General features: G+C 31.6%; 1 protein-coding gene across 11 annotated transcripts; it reads right to left on the reverse strand.

Moving 5' to 3' along the window:
- Positions 1–8133: 8133 nt before the first annotated feature.
- On the reverse strand, positions 8134–15071 carry LOC148881170 (amino acid transporter AVT1A-like). Of its 11 annotated transcripts, none has more exons than XR_016104761.1 (8): positions 14734–15071; positions 14559–14640; positions 10263–10807; positions 9926–10140; positions 9484–9507; positions 9205–9351; positions 9040–9095; positions 8134–8854 (listed from the first exon to the last, which is right to left on the reverse strand). XR_016104761.1 is itself a non-coding variant. In XM_088963467.1 (8 exons), exons 4-7 carry the CDS (start codon positions 9970–9972, stop codon positions 8959–8961), a joined length of 234 nt encoding a protein of 77 aa, XP_088819593.1. In that variant the 5' UTR covers positions 9973–10140; positions 10263–10807; positions 14559–14640; positions 14734–15071; the 3' UTR covers positions 8134–8854; positions 8945–8958. The 11 variants fall into 11 exon arrangements, 9 of the variants coding, with proteins under 9 accessions (XP_088819593.1, XP_088819587.1, XP_088819589.1 ...); XM_088963467.1 differs by having other exon boundaries at positions 8945–9095; positions 9205–9230; XM_088963461.1 differs by lacking the exon at positions 9205–9351 and having other exon boundaries at positions 8136–8854; positions 10263–10347; positions 10748–10807.
- Between the last annotated feature and the right edge of the window lie 1079 nt (positions 15072–16150).

Here is a 16150-nt window from a genome sequence, read left to right on the forward strand (position 1 = left end):
CGAACTCAACTGTTGCGAACTGAACTTGTCAGGTTGAACTGTCATCTTTTGGTCAGGTTGTGTCCATGTGTCCCCTTTTTACTAGATCGGGCCAAATCACCCTTAATCAATTAGAAATAATAATTCATACATTTATATGAAATAATTAATTAAATTATTATAAGTAATTATAAATAATAATATTATATTAATTAATATAATTATATTATTATTATCAATAATTATAATTAATTATTACTAATACTAATGATAATAATTATTGCTTCAGAATGTTAATTAATTAATGATAGTTAAAAATCATTTTAATAATGTTAATTATTAATTGGGATATAATCATTTTATGTTAATATTAATTCATATTAAATATTTTATAAATATATAATTAGTGTTATTATTTACATTATTACTATTACAAGTAATTAAAACTTTCAATTATTCAATATTATTAAACTTAAAGAATTGTAAAAGAAAATATTATTTTATGAATTAACTAAAAATCATAATTATAACAAATTAATTACTTAATAAAAATAAAATAAAATAATAATAATAGTAGTAATAATAATAATACTTTAATATTACTGATTTCAAAACCAATGCACACATAATAAGAATATAACAATAATGATAATAATAATAATATACTTATTATTATTACTGATTTCATAATTATTAATATATTATTAATCTATTAATAATATTGGTTATTATTAAAAAAATGTTAATAGCAAATTTTAATTACTTAAAGCTATTTGCTGAAATTACCTGATTTAATTTGGACAAATAACTAATTATTAATTTTAATTTATTAAATTTATATAATTTTAATTACTCTTTGATTTAACGACCTTACTTTTGAATAATTGGTTTTTTAAGTTCAATAATTTTTTTTTTTGCAAAAAAACAAATATTTTTTCATTTGCAATGCTAACCATTTTATTTTTCTCTTATTCAGTTTTTCAAAAGATAAAATAAATAAATTAATGATATTAACCTATTTTTATCAAATTATGTATTCATCAAGTTGTTGTCATTGATGATGACAATGATGATGAGCCAACTTTTTGACAGAGAGGGGTGCTAATAATAATTAATGACTTCTAATTAATTAATTTCAGCTATTAATTACTAATAACAATAATAACTCACTAATAATAATTAATTACTGATAATAATTTCTTATAATAATTACTGCTAATATTTAATTACTAATATTAACTAATTAGTGATAATATTTCTCATTATTAATTCGGAATGATAATTAATCAATGATCATTAATAATGATTTTCATAATGGTAATTAATAATTTAGAAATACTCATTTTATATTTATATTAACTCATATTAACTATTTTGAAAATAAATATTTAATGTCAATTATTTATATTAGAATTATTATCAAAAATTATAATTCATACATTTATATGAAATAATTAATTGTAATATTATTATTATCAATAATTATAATTAATTATTACTAATAATAATGGTTTCTGGTAAAAATTAATTATTGAATATAATTACTTACTGATAATTAATTCCTTAATTATAACGATGATAATTATTACTTCAGATTGTTAATTAATTAATGATAATTAATAATTATTTTAATAATGTTAATTATTAATTGGGATATAACCATTTTATATTTATATAAATTCATATTATTATTTTATAAATATATAATTAGTGTTACTTATTTACATTATTATTATAAGTAATTATAATTAATGCTACTATTATTGTCCAATAAATATTTCATTCAATGAAAGTTAAATTATAAACTTTCAATTATTCAATATTGTTAAACTAAAAGAATTATAAAAACAATTACTATTTCAGTAATTAACTAAAAATCTTAATTATAACAAATTAATTACTTCATAATAAAAATAAAATAAATAATAATAATAATGTAATATTACTTATTTCAAAATCAATACATACATAATAAGAATATAATATTAGTAAATAATAGTAATAATAATATACTTATTATTATTATTGATTCCATAATTATTAATATATTATTAATCTATATTACTCAATAAATACATGGAATAAAAAAATATTCAAATTATCACTAAATGAATGAACTAAAAATCTATGAGTATTCTAATTGACTTGAACTTGACACATCAACATGCCCAAAATTATAATTTCAACCTACATTTCCTATTTCTATCTCCCAATTCCCATAATTCAAATATACCATAAGGTCATGTACAGGTTTCCCTACTTTTTTCCTAAAAATAAATTCTATCCAGTCTATACGCACTGTGGGAGCTTAGACTTAAAATCCATAACCATGATTGACCAAAAGAAGTGTTGCCACCTAACTTAGAGGCGACTTCCATACTTAGGATGGTCTCATTATTCTCCTTTCTTTTATGTTTCCTCTGTTGGATGGGCTTTAGAGTCTTGATTATATTATCAATTAATTGTAGCCATACATGATGATGATTTGATTGTAGTCATATATTTTTCATCTCTTACTTCAGAGGACGGATGCATCTACAAATGTTGTTTGACATGGATTGTTTTTCTTAGCAGCTCTTTGAATGATTTTCTTCCTTCATTGTCTCTTTGAATAGATACTATTTAAATGTTTTTTATCCATTAATAAGTCCCTAAATATTAAGTAGTATTAGTGATATTGTTGTAACATCCATCTAATTTTACTATTTTATAAATAGATTAATGGTTTCAAAGTTATTGATACTTTTTTGGGGGTGGGTTGCTCAACAGGACATTGATTTTTTATTGTTAAATAGTAAATTTCAAATTAAATGATATTGTAGTTGCCCCTTACTTAGTATGAGGTCATTGTCTAGATAAAACATGGTAAGTCTCTTAAATCAAATAAAGAGCCTACCCTAAATGTCTATTATAAATAATTAAAAATGAAATAATTCAGATTAAATCAAATAATTACTTGCTGAAAATTACTGGATTATGTAAATAATAATAACAATCAACTATTTATAGAAATAATTAATAATAATAATAACAATCATCAAGTACTTAATTAAGTAAATAATAAAAATGAAATAATAATCATCAGTTATCATTAATATTTATTCAAACCATGCCCCATAATAATTAACGAACACAGTAATTAAACCTTAAATAAGAATCAATATTTATCAACAATCATTAAAATTGTTAAGCCAAAACATTAATTTTTATTCTTAAATGCAAAATATGAATTAACAAATCTATTATGTAATAATTATACTCGGTTGGAAAAAAATATTTAAATAATTACAAATTTAGTTATTATTATTACTATATAACAAAAATTTTTAATTAAATACTAAAATAAATGGTTCAAGTTGAATTTAATAACCCGTATAATTTGATGGGTTTGACATATAAGGGTCAATTTATGTGGACTCGTAGATTGTATGAATGTCTTAAAAAATGGCAATTTATAAATAGTAATAAAAAATGGATTCTTCATTGAAACCATATGTCAACCCCACCACCTTACTGACACTTGTCCTACAACAAAGGGAGTTACTATTTATGTTGATCCTAGTAATTTCATAAAAGAAAATTGTTTAAAACTCACCACGAGTTTTCAGCATTTTTCTTAAACTCACCACAACTTTTCAAAATGTAGCTAAAATTCACAAGGTCAGTAACTTGATGTTAAACAAACTAATGGATGTTAATATGTTACTATTTTAATATTTATACGTGAAAAAAAGGAAAAGGTTCAAAAAATATTTTGAAATATAAAATACATGAAAACATAGAAATTATAAAAAATATAAAAAATTATAGAAATTGCAAACAAAATAAAATTATTTTCAAATTATAGAAACTATAGAAATTGAAAAACAAAATCAGAAAATTAAAATTGTAGAAAAAACACAAAAAAAATATAGAAAACACAGAAATTACAAATAAATAACAAAAATTACAGGAAATTTTATAGATTGTAGAAAATAGAAAACGTAAAAAAACAGTGGAAATTATAACAAAACACTAAAAATGCAAAAAAAAAAAAAAGAACAAGAAAGTTGAAAACTAAAAAGATCCTTTTTCCTCTAACTCGCCATTCAAGGGTAATTTGGTCATGAAAAATGTTATTTATGCTAACATGGACACCTCTATTAAGAAGCATTAACGGTGCACTAACAGAAGGTGAGTTTTGGAAAATAAAAACTTACTGACATGGTGAGTTTTAGACATTTTTGAAAAGTTGTTTGGTATGTCATGTTTCACGTTGAAGTGTTTAAAGTAAAGATTGTAATTCTATGTAAAACTAATCACACTTTGAATTACTGTTATCCCAATCTAATTGGCAAAAATTTTCCAAATCCATGATTTCATTAGATTTTATTTTTCTCTAGTGTAACACCAATCATGATGAAGTGTTGTATGATACGTGATGTACCATATCAATTCATCACCATGCCACATCGAATGACAAGCGCCATATCAGCTAAAACATTGTGAGACACAATAGCTGTTGGGGGAACCTCAATTTGACATTTCCTCCAAAACCCCCGAGTTGCTATTTCCAGACAAAACATTTTTTGACTGTTTTGAGTTAAAATAGTCTTAACTAAATAAAAAATTCCCATTGCAATTCAAAATGCCTAGGTGGCACTGATGTGGCAGGGTTTCAACTGAAAATGGTAATGGTACCAAACTACCCTTACTTTATTGGAAATCTCTACTGATGGCAGTGATGGCAAGATGAAATGTGGTCATTGGTTTAAGTTTGACATTTTTTAAAAACTTTGCAAAAATCACCTTCGCATGAAAATTGCTTAATTCATTGATTCAATGTATGTATGTATGGACAAGTGTTTACATGTAAATTAATTACTGTCATCGCAAGTTGGAGTAGTTATCTAACTATTTAACTATTTAACAGCTATCACATTCTACTATGATTTCAACACCCCCCCAAGTTGGAGTAGGATGTGGACAGATGCTCAACTTGGACAAACAAGAGTAGAACTAATCATAGCCAAGCGCCTTAGTGAATATGTCTGCAAATTGTCCCTTGGAGGATATATGGGTTATGGTGATTAACTGATACTGGATTATCTCTCTTACAAAGTGGTAATCTATTTAGATGTGTTTAGTGCATTCATGGAAGACGGGATTTTGCCACAATGTGGAGAGTTGTCTTATTATTGTAGAAGAGCTGCATGGGTTGAGAATGATTGAGTCCAAGTTTTGTGAATAATTGTTTAAGCCAAATGAGTTCACTTGTCGTGGCTACCATGGATCGATACTCAACTTCTTCTAAGGATCAAGAGACGATGGATTGTCATTTCGACTTCCATGATAGAGGGGAGGAACCTAAGGTGGTGAAGTAACCTATGGTGGAGCACCTTGTAGTGGGGCAACCTGCCCAATCTGAATCACGATATGCTCTAATTGTGAAATCACTAGAAGAGAACAAGAATATCCCATGGTTCGAAGAAGATCAGGGATAACGCAGAATATGCATTCCTACATCAAGGTGTGGTTGTCTAGGATAAAATATAAATCGGCTAAGAGTATTAACCAAATAGTTGATCTCAGGCCTTGTAATAGTTAGATATAGTAACATGCTCACACGTTGTTGATATTGTGTTTGATCCTTAATGGGGGGGATGATCTTGTTCCATGGAAAATGGGCTAGGCCGACAATCCGTCATGCTCCTATCCTCAAGAATTTCTTTGAGATACTTTCATTGGTTAAGAAAATTGTCTTTAGATGTCCTAGTAACTTAAATGCCAAGAAAGTAATGGAGAGTTCCAAGATCCTTAATAGGAAAGCAGTTGCTGAGATATGTCTTGAGATTATTAATAGCATGGTGATCATCACTAGTAAGTACTAAATTGTTGACATAGGCCAACACAATAAGGGAATGACCAGGCTTGTGGAGCGTAAATAGAGTATTGTCAACCTTAGGTTGATTGAAACCCCATTCCTTTAAGGCATGGACCAGTGATTCAAACCAATTGCAAAAGGCCTGTTTAAGGCTATAAATGGATTTGTTGAGTTTGTAGACTCTATCATCTCCTAGTGAGAGCAATCCAAGCAGGGGATCCATGTATACTTCTTTATGTAGTTGTCCATGGAGGAAGGCATTATTTACATCCATTTGATGTAAATGCCAATGATGGGTTACAACAAGGGATAATAAGCATCGCACAATAACTAGCTTTGCATATAGTGCATATGTTTCTATGTAACCCACACCTTCAATTTGGATGTATCCCTTGGTGACTAAACACACTTTGTAGTACTTGATGCTACCATCAGGATTTGGTTTTTACCTTGAAATCCTATATGCAATCTACAATCGACTTGTTGATAGGAAGATTTGTCAAAGTCCAAGTTTGAGTGGCTTTGAGGGTTTCTATATGGGCCTTTGAAGTGTGAAATGTTGGATAGTCATAGATGGATAAATGCGCTGGAGGTTAGCTCTCTCTCATGGGATGAGAGGGAATAGCCATGGAATGGTTGTTGTCAACTAGTAATTCAGGTGAGGTATGGGTTGAATCCATGGTGGATTGGATTGTATTATGATTGTTAGTGGATGGATTGTGAACGGAATGTGGTAATTCAAAAGGGTCAAATGCATCATCATCAAGACTTGGTAATGGCATAACTGGGCTAAAAGGTTGAATGCCATTAGCAATGGGATTTTGATATGGAAACTGATCCTCAGAAAAAAATGTCTTAGGAAATGAAGAGTCTGTTCTCCTCCAAGCTATATACATGATAACCCTTTTTCCCATGAGGATAACTAATAAATAGGCATTTTTGAGAATGTAAAGCAAATTTATCTCTTCCTTGCTACAGTGTGTTGGCATAACATAGGCAACCAAATGCCTTGAGATGATCGTAGATAGGCACTCGGTGATACAACACCTCATATAGTGATTTACCCATTAAAATTGAACTAGGGAGATAATTGATGATGTAGGTAGTAATGAGAACACATTCCCCCAGACCAGCCTAGAATCTCAATGCTCGAGCAACTTCAAGAAGGTATTGACATTTTTGTTTCACCACTCCATTCTGTTGGGGAGTGTCTACACAGGAACGTTGATTAAATAGAATTCCATAGGCCCTGAATGAAATTCTTTTCCATTGTCTATCCGTATGCATTTTACATGAGATTGGTACTGAGTTTGAACAAGATTACAAAGCATAATCAAGTATTTGTATGCATTAAATTTACTACTCAACAAATAGATCGAAGTAGCACGCGAGTGGTCATCTACAATTGTGAGAAAGTATCAAGCACCTGACAAAGAGGGGGTCCAATAACCACCCCAGATGTGCTAGAGACTAGAAGAAGCATCAGTATTGGAACCTGAAGAGTGTAAGGCTGTTGATTGTGTGTAGATGTGTAAATTGGGTCATGCTGGGATGACACAACACGGCCCATGCAAAGTGCGGGTCATAACGCCTTGGCCCATGGGTCAAATCGAGCCATGCTTCCCTCCCTTGGGATACTTTGGGGAGTCGGCCCAACACGGCCCACAGCCCAAGCCCACATGGGCCCATGTTGTGCCACAGGTCAGGCTAGTATGCGAGCCGAGCCTTGGGCCAAGCCATGTGTCTTTTAATTTTGAAAAAATAATGAAAAGTTTAGCATAAATTAAAAAATAGAAAAAAAAATCTTAAAATTTTATTTTATATGAATTTTGATGTATACAATATTGTTTATATATGCAATAATAAAATGAAATAATATAATAAAATTGAAAATAAAATTATATGTTAATATAGTATATAATTATTATATAAAATATAAATAATAGGGGTGGATTTGAGCCAAACTGAGCCAAATATTTGGGTATTTGAGCTCAGCTCGATATAAAATTACAAGGCTCAAATTCGGGCTTGAGCTCGATTTGAACTAAAAATGCAAGTTTGAGCTAGGCTCAAATGAAAAAAACTATATATTCAAGCTCGATTTGGCTCGAGCTCGAGCTTTAATGAACCTGTGGCATCTATTTAAAGCTTGAGCTCAAGCTTTAATGAACCTGTGGCATCTATTTAAGAAAAAAATAAGCTCGATTCGGTTCAGGCTCTATTTAATAAAAAAAAATTAAGACTACGGCAACCCTGCAAGTCTGTGACTTATCCAAAACAGGAAATTTCAGACAGAGAAAAGAAGAAAACTAGATATTAGAATGACTAGGGATAGAGTTTACTATGCAATTAATAATGTACCCTTTATTCCACAAATACCCCTCTACGTACAGCTCTCTAGGTCTCCGACTCTCTGCTCTGCACAAGTCCATACTCAAACTTCATACTCCCTACTCCATACAATACGGGAGCTAACAAGACATGGAAAATTTCTTCTCATACTCATACTGCAACCCTGATGTTCTCTCTCAACTGCAAATTTCTTCTCCTTCTAACTGCTCTTACAATAACTGTTAAAAACAAAAACACCATATACTGTGGACTCTATCAGATTGTTTGGAGTCAAAGCTAGCTCTAAAGGGTTTGAAGCTCAAAGCCAATTCTGATGGTACAATACTGTGGAGTGTGGACTGTATCAGATTGTCAGAAGCATTTGATGATTCTACAATATATATTAAAGCAAAGCCTTCTTATTGTACAATTGGCACAACATATAATATGCTACATGAATTTCGAAATGAAGAGCAGTCCTCAGCCCTTGTTTGCCATGCATTGATGAGGAAAAACTGATGAGGGCCAATTTAGACAAAATACTCACAGTTGTCCATGCCGCTACTTTGGAAACCAATGCATTCTTCGGCATATTCAGAGTTATCTGATACAATGTGGCTTCACCAAACATGAGATATCCCATGGCTGCAACACCCCCATATTGCAGTACAAATGAGAAAGCTGCACAAAAAGAGAATATAAGGCCTTCTAGTGGAGAAAACCAAGAAGAATATGCCTCTTGTGCAACAATGAGAACTCAAAGTCCTGTACCAGGCTATCAATGCCTAGTTAAATTCTCTTTTATTAGACATCGATTGGTAAATATTTGGAAACACCGAATGTCCAGAATAGCAAAACTCATATACCCCAATAGCAAATGGGAGACCGCTCCACTTCACCAATGAACCAATCACCCCACCAGCTGTAAAAATAAACAAATAAAGGAAAATTAGACAAAATTTATTCCAAGATTATGCAATTCCTTAAAACCATAAAAAAAAGGAACCACATAACACAGAAATGTGTCCAACCTAGGTAAGAAATGATACGGAGATCCCTTAACCAAACAGTTGGCAGAACAATGAGAGCAGTTAGAAGTCCAGAGAGATGTATGGAATCAATATGAAACCCAGCCCAATCCAAAGAAGCACCAAGGAATAGCCTTGTAAGATTATCCCCTTCCAAGATAATAAATTCAACACAATACGACTCCACTCATGGAAGAAAGAAAAAAAAAACTGATAAATTTGTTTTGAAGGTTTATAAAAGCAGGTGGTTCAAAGTAATGACATAATGGGTGCTCCACTTACATATAACTCTCTGTACAAAACAATCTGCATCAAATTCAAAACTGAAACTGCATCAGAAAATATAAAACTAATGGCCAATTGAGTCAGAAAAACTAAATCTTGCAGCATTTCAGTTTCAAGGTCAACAGTATTGTCCTCTGGGTAATTTTCAAGCAGGAGAAGAATTTCACAAGTAATAGGCCTGAAGTTATTTTCTTGAACCTCTTTGCATGGCAAGCCCACAATATAAGAAGGGGAAAAAACATGCATCCAATAGCTACTCTTGCATGCTAAATTCAAAAGGTAAAAGTATATCCATGAAACATGACAGTTTAATCTAGCATGAATGGGAATACAGTAATTATCATTGGAAAAGTTAAGAATGAAATGAAGGCTGAGATATCCTTTTAGATTGACAAAAAGGTAGAGAAGTATGAAGCTAAGAATTACAGTAACAACTCACAGATATGAAGAGGCGTCCAAATTTTCCAAAGGCAGCTTCTCCAACATCCGGATAGCTCAAGATACCTCCCCTGCTCTCAAAACAGTATCTCAAGAGGAAACCTGTATAACAACAAATACAAGCAAAAAGGACCAGCAGAGCCAAGCTTGCCCAACCAGCTTCTTTCACTGTGAACGGTGAAGAAAGAAGCCCTACACCAGCCAACACATTCACTCCTGTTGCAACAAAGGGGAAAACTCTCAATCAAGGAAAGGAAATTAATACCAACATGTGGCTCAGAATAAAGGAAATTAATACCAATAAAAAGAAATCAGGGACCAAACGTGGGTTAGCATACCTGCAACTGCAAGCCATGTCTGCAATCTCCTTTGAGTGGTAGTCAATCTTGGACTGTGTGAACTTCAGCCCATGGGCAGTGCTAACTGCTAACCACTACAGTCCGATCAGTATTCAGTAGGGCCAATAACCCCAATTTTCCTAAGTTTAATCAATGCTGTCAAAGCAACACCAGTATGCTTTGTTTCCAATTTAGAGAAGGTGAAAAGAAAAAATAAAGGTTTAACAAAATTAATAAGCTTTGTTCAAATGTAAGATGCTAGTGTCATTAAGAGTTAAACAAAACTATCAAAGATAAATTGCTAGTTCCATTTATATTTGTTCAAATGTTAAATATCCATTATAAGTTTCTAACCATAAGGTCCATAACCATAAAGCAACTAGAAAAATCCAAAAGTTAAATATCCTAAACAATTGAATCCATGGCCAATGATTGACATGGTTACATCTCCTGAGTCCTGATCCTAGAGAATCCAAACAATTTACCCAAAGTTGAAGGCATCATTAAGAAATGAGTAGAACTATCTCAATAGGTTTCTTATCCACCTACAAACATGAAAAAGGACAAAAATTTAATAATTGATGAACAATAAACCAAAGAAAAAATAAATAAATATCCATTAAACAAAACTATCAAATATAAATTGCTAGTTCCATTTATATTTGTTCAAATGTTAAATATCCATTATAAGTTTCTAATCATAAGGTCCATAACCATAAAGCAACTAGAAAAATCCAGAAGTTAAATATCCTAAACAATTGAATCCACATCCAATGATTGACATGGTCACTTCTCCTAAGTCATGATCCTAGAGCATCCACACAATTTACCCAAAGTTAAAGGCATCATTAAGAAATGGGTAGAACTATCTCAATAGGTTTCTTGTCCACCTACAAACATGAAAAAGGACAAAAATTTAATAATTGATGAACAATAAACCAAAGAAAAAAATAAATAAATAGTGTACCAATAAGCAATAAAAAATATAAATTAAGTGTAAAATACCTTTTGTTTTTTCTTCACCCCATGAAGGACACAAATCCAATCCCCTCCACAAATCAAAGCTTAAACAGTCTCTAGAGCCAAAGATGCACGAAAAGAATCAATTACCCTACCACCAACACTAAATGTAGCTTCTGAAGCTACTGTGGATATTGGAGTAGCAAGAATCTTAACTGCCATCTTTGACAATACCCGATATTTCAAATTATTTGCCTTCCACCATTCCAAAGCATCAAATTCATAATGTGACATTTCTCCCTCACAAATATAAACACCCTCCTCAAGGTACATATCCAACTCTAATTTTGGTGAGGGAATTGTCTCAACTCTCTTTACATAACTCATCAATTTTGACCATCCCGAATTTGTTGATGCCTGAAAATTAGAACTAGAACTTGCAGAATACCTATTGCTACCATTCCCTTTAGTGGATGATTGGTCACTACTAGAAGCATTATAAGTAGCTACATATTCATCATAAAGCTAGTATAAAGCCCCTCGAACCTACTCAATATTTCTTCTAGATTTAGCTTCTAAATATATTTCCGAAAAACACATCTCAACCAACCTCAATTTACACCTTGGATCCAAGACGGAAGCCACTGCCATTAATAGATTACATTCACCCCAATACTTATCAAACTTCTCTTTCATCTTCCCAGCCATCCTTCGAATGAAATCATTTTCATCCATTGACTTTAAGTTCAGAATTTCTTTTACCCTATAGATCTCACTGAGGAACAAATTAAAAGTAGGATAGTCACTACTAGAAATAATGTTGGTAACTACACTGAACACTTCAAGTACCTCACATACTTTCTCCACTTTTTCCCATTCTTCATGAGTTGGCAAGTAGTCATAATTGGGCTCTCTTTCTTGAAATATTGGAAACACATCTCTAAATTTCAAAGCATAAGACAACATCTCAAAAGTTGAATTCCAACGGGTAGGACAATCAATAACCAACTTCTTTGTACCTAGTTGTAACTGTTGTACAATTTCAGAAAAAAGTTTGTTTCCTACCCTCAGACTGGTTAATGTATTTGACACTTTCACGCACATTTTCTATGACGTGACCAATTTCACTAAGACCATCTTGAACCAACAAATTCAGAATATGTGCACAACATCGCACATGAAACGATTTTCCATCACAAAGCAATTTCCTATTCGTAGAGAAGATCTCTCTCAAAAACCTCAAACATGAATCATTATATGATGCATTATCCACAGAAACTGTAAACACCTTATTCTCGAGGCCCCACTCCTTTAAACACTTGTAAATTGCATCTGCAATATCAACACCTCGACGAGGCGGAGAAACATGAACAAAGTTGAGAATACGCTTCTATAACCACCAATTGGCATCTATGAAGTGACCAGTTATCACCATATACTCAATCCTTTGGTTTTGTGACTTCCAAAGGTCTGTGGTTATGTTAATCTTCGAAATACCCTTTAAAAGATTTTTCAACTTCCTTTTTTAATCCTCATACACAGCTACACAGTCGTTCTTCACTGTCTTCCAAGAAATATTCTCAAAAGATGGATTACACATCCTCATCATGAAAATAAAACCTTCCTCTTCCACTACAGTAAATGGATGCACATGCATAAGAACCCAATGGACAATTTCCTCTCTCATTTTGGAATGGTCATACTTTGTGGCAATAGTAGGACCTAAGAGAAGATGACCTACAATTTTTACATCAACATTGGAATATACTGGTTGAAAATTCAAGGTCATTTGTTGCTTATGTTGTTTCTCAACTTTCAGAGCCACTTTTCTTGGTATGCATGATTTCAAACGCCGGCCCATATGACTTGTAGCTCCAATAGATTGTATAGATAATTTACTCTTTCAATGAACACACTGGGCCTTCTTTGTTCCATTAGCAATTTTTACCTCTTCGAACTCCAACCATACACCTGAAGTTTTCTGCTTTTTTGACTTCGATATTGGACCATCTTCCTCAACTTCAATAGGACTTTGAGATCTAGTTTGAGTACCACCTAAAGGAGAACTTGCAATGGGATTGTTTGCATTATTTTCTATCTGACTTCTCATTTGGTGAGGAACCATCGGTACTGTGAATCATGGTGATAGGGGACGGACCAGACACAAAATGAGAGAGCGAGGGTCCTATTGAGGTTGAGGGAATATTTGTTGAAAGATTATGATCATGAATGGGGGATGATGGCATTCCTACTTTTCAAATTGGTTAGTTACCACTTGATCATTCTAGTCGTTAATATAAATCAATCAACATGCTTGGATAAGAAGTAGATTAGAACATGTAAGTTATACCAAATTACATATATAAATCAATCAACAGTGATAAAGTTATACCTAATTACATAAATAATTAACAAACTGAAAAAAGAAATAATAAAAATAATAGGACATATCCTTCATAAATCCTAGTGAAATCTTATAATGTGTACAAGCCAATAGCTTCTTTGCCATCAACTCAGTGCATCATTGAAAAGCCATGAAAAGTTTAATGACAAGTGCAAAGTGTTGACTAAAATGAGAAAAAATAATTTACAAACTAGTCAAAATGAGAACCCTTAAGCTAATAATGGACCCAATATTTACCTCTCACCCCTCAAAATGAAAACCCTTAAACTCATTTTCTCTTCAGCTAATGAAGAGTTAAATCAATGATTTCAATGCATAGAAAATTCTGATCCTACAGTTGTGACACAAGAAAATGGTTTTACTCCTAAGTCCTAACCGAATCACAAATGAACAAACTTGTCCAAGCCAAGGACAATAATCCCATAAAATAATATATTCACAAAGCAAATGCAGTCCTAATCTCCTCGATACTCTTAACTGAATTATAAATTCCCAATGTATGGTAGATAGATATTATAAGGAGCAGCAATAGGATCTAATCTAGTTTTTTTTTACTCTAGTAATAGCATGTAATGAATTTTTTTACTCTAATAATATCATCAAAACAATTAAGCCTTTCTCTTTCTACAGTTTTTTTCCTCACAGTTCTTGGTATGCTACAGTAAAAGTTAAATTCATTTAGATTTAAATTCACAGAACTAGAAACCATTAGCTATTCATAAAAAAATGTTGGAAACCATTAGCTACAACCCCACAAGGCCACAATTAATCATGGACACGCCAGCCCCTTGTTTAGGTTGGAAGCATCATATGAACATGATATGCCATTTTATTGAGTTCTGTGGATTTACAAATACTACAACAACTTAGCATGGACGATTGGACAGTGTTATGGTCTTTGTGGTTTTGGGATTGAATCAATTGATTGTTACCTTTGAATGTTGGACGACTGATTACAGAGTTGTTGATGGGAGCCAATCAGTCCTTCCAAGTTCCAACTTCGAACTCTCAGACCTGTACAAAGGACAAAGAAAACCCAAAATCAAGAAGAAGAAGAAGAAGAAGAAGAAGAGAGACTGAGACTAAGAGAGTGAGAGGTGACAATACCGTCGGATGTGAGAGACTGAGAAGGTAAGAGACTTGATTGAGAGTTGTGCCTGTGAGTACCGCCGGTCCATCGGGCATTAGCTAATGGAGAGCATCGCCGGTCCGCCGGTTCGCAGTTGCAGAGTTGCAACCTCGCAGTTGCAGCACAAGGAGAGGGACGGTTGAAATTGAAAGTTGAAACAAGGGTTTTCTACTTTTCTTCGCTCAATGCTTGCTTGTTCTGATTTCCGAACAAGGGTTTTCTTCACAATCACAGACTCGTAGCTCACAGAGTCGCAGGTCGCAACGCAGGGAGAGGGTGGGTTGGAAAGTTGAAACAAGGGTTTTCGTTCGATTGGTTTTTCATTTTTTCCCTCTTTTTTTTGTTTGGTAATTGCTTTCTTTAGAGTGTGGGGCCACCGTACATCTGTATTCCCAACTAATGCATAATAAATATATATATATATATATGTATTCCCAACCAATAAGATTTTTTCTAGAGGCATAATATGTATAATAAATATTATATACATATAAGTAAATATATATATATATATATACATAGGCTCGACTAAGCTCATGAGCTTAATGAGCCGAGCCGTATATCCCTCACTCTTTCCTAATAACCTAAATAATATCCTCTAAACTACCTCCCCCACTATCTCTAAGTCTTTCTTAAATTATCTCTAATTCCTATTTATCTCCAAAATTATTTATAATTTAGTAGAGAGTTTCTCTCATAAATTACTTCTAATTCCTATTTATCTTCTTTCCCATTTTTCATCTATATCTAGAGAAAATTTGAATTAAAAAATTAAAAAATTATTTAAATATTCTAACAAAATTATATAATAACTTTAAAATATTTATTAAAAATGCAAAAAAATATAATAGATTTAATAATATTCATATTATTAAAAATTTTATATTTTTACAAAATTCATCACCAAATTATGTAATAACAATATAAATTATGGTCTTTCGGATTATTCAATTTAAATGTTATTTAAATATTAAAACTTTAACATTAAAAAATAGAATATTGTTTATCAATAACTAAATATTTTAAATAACAAAATATTAAAAATAGCTAAATAATTATTTAATATTACGTAATAAATTTAAAATAAACATGGGAACTTTCCCACTTTTCTATACTAAAAATATAAAATATTAAAATCTATCTATGGGAACTGATCCAACTAGGTCAAGTTGGGAAATTGTTAGTCAATTTGGTCAGTTTCATCAATTTGATGAACAACCCTAACTGAAATTAATTATTGTTATTTTTGTATTATAAAATAGTTATTAAAAGCAATATACAAAATATAAGGAAAAATCTTGATTAGCTACCACGTTTTGGATACCAGTTAATTGGTAAAAAAAAAATTCAGATATCATATCTTTCCCATATCATAGTCAAACTCAAAATATAAAT

This window comes from Nelumbo lutea, chromosome 1 (genome assembly GCF_056320005.1).
Source record: "Nelumbo lutea isolate HS-2025 chromosome 1, American lotus-T2T, whole genome shotgun sequence".
Taxonomy (NCBI): Eukaryota; Viridiplantae; Streptophyta; class Magnoliopsida; order Proteales; family Nelumbonaceae; genus Nelumbo; species Nelumbo lutea.

Bases quoted from the DNA above. Each gene is read 5' to 3' on its own strand.
- LOC148881170 (XM_088963460.1), bottom strand. From the start codon at position 9,972: ATGTTGGAGAAGCTGCCTTTGGAAAATTTGGACGCCTCTTCATATCT. The intron at 9,508-9,925 runs GTGAGTTGTTAC...AATTTGATGCAG, and splicing joins TTGGACGCCTCTTCATATCT to ATTGTTTTGTACAGAGAGTT. The intron at 8,855-9,039 runs GTATATGAGTTT...CTTTTTGTGCAG, and splicing joins GTCTCCCATTTGCTATTGGG to CTTTCTCATTTGTACTGCAA.